Raw genomic sequence first — 5,259 nt, 5'->3', positions numbered from 1 at the left:
AACAGCAGTAGTAACAGCAGTAACAGCAGTAACAATAGTAACAGCAGTAACACCAGTAGTAACAGCAGTAACACCAGTAGTAACAGCAGTAACAGCAGCAACAATAGTAACAGCAGTAGTAACAGCAGTAGCAGTAGCAACAATAGTAACAGCAGTAACATCAGCAACAATAGTAACCGCAGTAGTAACAGCAGTAACAGCAGTAGTAACAGCAGTAACAGCAGTAACAATAGTAACACCTTTAACACCAGTGACAGCAGTAACAATAGTAACACCAGTAGTAACAGCAGTAACACCAGTAGTAAAAGCAGTAACAGCAGTAACACCAGTAGTAACAGCAGTAACAGCAGTAACAATAGTAACAGCAGTAACACCAGTAGTAACAGCAGCAGTAGCAGTAACACCAGTAGTAACAGCAGTAACAGCAGCAACAATAGTACCAGCAGTAGTAACAGCAGTAACAGCAGCAACAATAGTAACAGCAGTAACATCAGCAACGATAGTAACAGCAGTAGTAACAGCAGTAACAGCAGTAGTAACAGCAGTAACAGCAGCAACAATAGTAACAGCAGTAGTAACAGCAGTAACACCAGTAGTAACAGCAGTAACAGCAGTAACAATAGTAACACCTTTAACACCAGTGACAGCAGTAACAATAGTAACACCAGTAGTAACAGTAGTAACAGCAGCAACAATAGTAACAGCAGTAACAGCAGCAACAATAGTAACACCTTTAACACCAGTGACAGCAGTAACAATAGTAACACCAGTAGTAACAGCAACAACAATAGTAACACCTTTAACACCAGTGACAGCAGCAACAATAGTAACACCAGTAGTAACAGCAGTAACAGCAGCAACAATAGTAACAGCAGTAACAGCAGCAACAATAGTAACAGCAGTAACAGCAGTAACAATAGTAACACCTTTAACACCAGTAACAGCAGTAACAATAGTAACACCAGTAGTAACAGCAGTAACACCTGTAACAGCAGTGACAACAGTAACACCTTTAACACCAGTCACCCAGAAACAACTTCCACATCTTACCTGCAGTCAAACTTAAGGGCAGCACAACCCTGAAGACCACACCTACAGCCAGTTCTGAGGGCATTCCGAACTCAGATGTTCCGGTTTCGGTCTGAATCCACTTTTTAATCCGGGTTTATTGGTCCGGGTCCGGCTTTGCAGCGGGCTGTCAGAGCTCTGTCTGCCCGCCGGAGGAGCCGCGGGTCCGGCTGAGGGCGGCGACACACCCCGGTGCCATCCTCCGTCCTGCAGGAGACAGACAGGCTGAGAGACAGGCTGAGAGACAGACAGGTAAAAAACAGAGACAGACAGACAGATGCTGAGTGTCTCACTGTGAGACCAACTAGATTTAAACAAGCTGTCTGTCTGTCTGTCTGTGTGTCTGCAGACTGAAGGTTTGAAGTCACTGAAGATTCTTTGAGTTTATCTTCTTCTTCTTCTTCTTCTTCTTCTTCTTCTCCTCCTGTCTCTGTCCCCGCAGACACAGTGAGACAAACTGGAGGATATTTCACTTCTTTCTTTCTTCTTTCTTTTCTTCAGTCTCTCCTGAAAAACACGCCGACACTCAGAAACTAACTGGAGCTCACAGGCCACGCCCATGCGATGACTGACAGCTGCCTTGGCCAATCAGAAGACCGGATGTGGTTTTGGAACATTTTAAAAGTGCTCATGTGACCACGCCCATTCGACAAAGTAAATATAAATAAAAAAACAGTAAGATGTGTCAGAGGATCTGTGGTGGCCAAAAGTCTGTGGACAGCTGTCTGTCAGGACACAAAAAGAAGAAGGTTTAAACTTTATTGATCAGGAAGAGACAACAGACCAAACTTCAGTCATCTCATTATGGAGGACACTTTCAGAGGACAGTCAAAGCATCGCCGTGACAACCATCTGTGAGACAGTTCAGTCTTCTTCTCATCCTTCGTTTAAACATCACTGTCCCCTGTGACAAACTGAGCCATACAAAAACATGTTGTCAATAAAGTTTTCGTACAGGCCTGTCTTCTTCTGTGGCACCTCCAGGTGAACGGCTCCGTCACCTGGAGAACTACATAAAAAGGTTCCACGTCCTCATCCTCTGCTCTGGATTTTATCTCCTCATCAATCCGAAACTGCAGCGATTTTACACTCTGATTTTATACCCATTAAATATTAATAATTATCAACAGTGTTTATTATTATAATTATTATTATTATTATCATTATTACTATTGTTATTATTGTTGCTGTTGTTAAAGTGTTTCATCCTGACGTGTCAGTTTAAATTTAATATTCATCAGTTTAACTTCAGGATGGTTTCATGTGTTTCTGCTGTTTGTCTCCCTCTGCTGGTCGCTCTTTGCAACTGCAGTATATGTACAGGAAATACACACTCAACGGCCCCTTTATTAGGTACACCTTGCTGGTACCTTATTGTCCCAAGCAGGAAATTTGTCTTGGGCACATAGTGCAACATGGCTGCACGGCAGATACAACCATCAAGACACACAGAAGACAACCATGTAGTAAAGGAAGGCGCAGATTTGAATAGTGCAATTAGGACTACTGGATGAAATAAATACATCAACTTTATCATATCAGGTAAGGCTAAAAGAATAAAAGCTCCTTAACATTGCACTAGCCCAGGAGGTCATCATAAAAAGTGCAATAAAAAACCTGTAGTAGAAATAGTGCAGATAAAACACAGTAGTGCAAATTAAACTGTCGCAAATAAAAACTAAAGTGCCAGTAGGAGTGTACCAAGTGTGCAACAGGTCAATAGCAGCCCTGCTCTGCCAGGGAGACACCGCAGGGCCAACAGATGGAGAGAGTGGCATAACCACGGGAAGATTACAAGAAGAAAAAAAACATTTTTTGAGGGAGGTGTCAGGCAGGGGATCCGCAGCCATGAGCCTCCCCCCAGATGTCCAGATGGAAGGAATACGGGGGCAATGGATCCACAGCAGTAGGCCCCCAACCGCCCTGACCGGGGTGGGGGTGGGACTAGGGTAGTGGATCCACAGCAGAAGGCCCCCCCACTACCCTAGTAGGGAGAGGAGAGGGGTAGGAGGGGCAAGAGGGGACTGCTCCTCCCGTGGCGGTACTCCTCCACCACCGAGGTCAGGGGCTGCCTTCTCCCCGTGGCGTCCAGCTGCTAGGCTGCGGCCATCAGCACCTACCCGCTGGATGTCACTGCTCCTCCCGTGGCAACACACCTCCAGCACCGTGGTCGGGGGCTGCCTTCCCATGTGGAGTCCAGCTGTTAGGCTGTGGCCGTCGGCGCCTACCCGCTGGATGTTCCTGCTCCTTCCGTGGTGGCACACCACCACCCCTGCGTAAAGGGGATACCTTCTCCGGCTGACTGGCCAACTGCTCGGCTCACGCTTCTCTGTTGCTGCCCCTTTAGGCACTGGTCTTCTTCACCACACCAGTGCACTGCCGTCGTGTAGCACTCGGACAGCTACTGAATGTGAGCTGGTGTTCGTTAGCTCTGGTGTTCATGTTGTCTCCCGGTGTGGTGTAGGGGCATACAACCATCTAAACTGACTAAACTTAGACCCAATAATGCTAACTGCACAACGAACGGACTACGTGTAACAACAGAAATAACGTAGAAACATAAATAAATGCAAAAAGTGCAATATGCAGTCGCAGCACTACGGCCCAGGTCGCCAGCAGAGCAGTGCCCCGGAAGAACATTTCTTGGTGTCACAGATTCAACAAGGTGCTGAAACATTCCTTAGAGATTTTTGTCCATATTGACATGATGACATCACACAGTTGATCCATCATGTTCCAGCACATCCCAAAGGTGCTCTATTGGACTGAGATCTGGTGACTGTGGAGGCCATTGGAGTACAGTGAACTCATTGTCATGTTTGAGATGATGTGAGCTTTGTGACATGGTGCGTTATCCTGCTGGAAGTAGCCATCAGAAGATGGGTACACTGTGGTCATAAAGGGATGGACACGCTCAGCAACAATACTCAGGTAGGCTGTGGTGTTTAAACCATGCTCAGTTGGTACTAAGAAAATCTCCCCCACACCATTACACCACCAGCAGCAGCCTGAAGCGTTGATAGAAGGCAGGATGGATCCATGCTTCCATCTGAATGTGGTTTTTCCAATCTTCTATTGTCCAGTTTTGGTGAGAAAACCCGTGTGAATTGTAGCCTCAGTTTCCTGTTGTTAGCTGACAGGAGTGGCACCTGGTGTGGTCTTCTGCTGCTGTAGCCCATCTGCTTCAAAGTTGGACAAGGTGTTGTTGCTTCAGAGATGGTCTTCTGCACACCTTGGTTGGAACCAGTGCTTATTTGACTTCCTGTTGCCTTTCTATCATCTTGAACCAGTCTGGCCATTCTCCTCTGACCTCTGGCATCAACAAGGCATTTTGGCTCACTGCATATTTTCTCTTTCTGGGACCATCCTCTGTAAACCCTAGAGATGGTTGTGCTGAAAATCCCAGTAAATACTCAGACCAGCCCGTCTGGCACCAACAACCATGCCACGTTCAAAGTCACTTCAATCACCTTTCTTCATCATTCTGATGCTCCGTTTGAACTTCAGCAGCTCGTCTTCATCACGTCTACATGACTAAATGTTAATGAGCTGCTGACACCTGATTAGCTGATTAGCTATTTGTGTTAAATTGCAGCTGAACAGGTGTCAGGTGCCTAATTTTTAATTTAATTTAATTTAATTATTTGCATACAAGAAAAATAGTACAGTATGTCAATAAGAAGAAACAGGATACATACAGTATTGACACATATAAAAAACGATGACTTAAAAGAGAAAAAAAAAACTGTGCGGGAGGAGCCAAAAAAAACCCCTTAGGGCTTGTCAGGTGGCCCTCCTAATGTAAAACATTCATCTTAAAACAAAGCAAAAGCAAAACATAAGCCTACATCAAGACATGTGGACAAATGTGTGATTCAGCTAAGAGGACAAAAAATAAAACAAAACGAATAATGTAAGAATAATGAATACCGCAGATAAAGGCAGAGAGTGATTATGATGGATCAACAAAAAGTGAATGGTTTGTTTCTTAAATGAATAAAGGCTGGTGCAGTTTCTAATATGACACAGTAAATTGTTCCAGCAGAGGGGACCTCTGTATCTAATGGAAAATTGGGAAAAAGTGGGATGAAGGTTATTAGCTGACCTTTTGTTGTAGTGATGTACTTTGGAATTATACAAAAATATATTTTGAAAACAGACTGGCAGTAAATTGTGAGTAGATTGAAAAAC

General features: G+C 44.7%; 1 protein-coding gene across 1 annotated transcript in view; it reads right to left on the bottom strand.

The window, feature by feature from the left end:
- The window catches only part of LOC126397773 (piezo-type mechanosensitive ion channel component 2-like), an 88,676-nt gene extending 87,036 nt beyond the window's left edge, over positions 1 to 1,640 (bottom strand). Inside the window, exon 1 of the mRNA XM_050056727.1 lies at positions 1,051 to 1,640. Within this exon, the coding sequence (XP_049912684.1) occupies positions 1,051 to 1,114 (64 nt within the window). The 5' untranslated portion in view covers positions 1,115 to 1,640. The remainder of the gene's footprint in view (positions 1 to 1,050) is intronic.
- Between the last annotated feature and the right edge of the window lie 3,619 nt (positions 1,641 to 5,259).

The sequence above is a fragment of the Epinephelus moara genome, chromosome 11 (genome assembly GCF_006386435.1).
Source record: "Epinephelus moara isolate mb chromosome 11, YSFRI_EMoa_1.0, whole genome shotgun sequence".
NCBI lineage: Eukaryota > Metazoa > Chordata > Actinopteri > Perciformes > Serranidae > Epinephelus > Epinephelus moara.
This window is presented reverse-complemented; position numbering and strand designations above follow the sequence as displayed.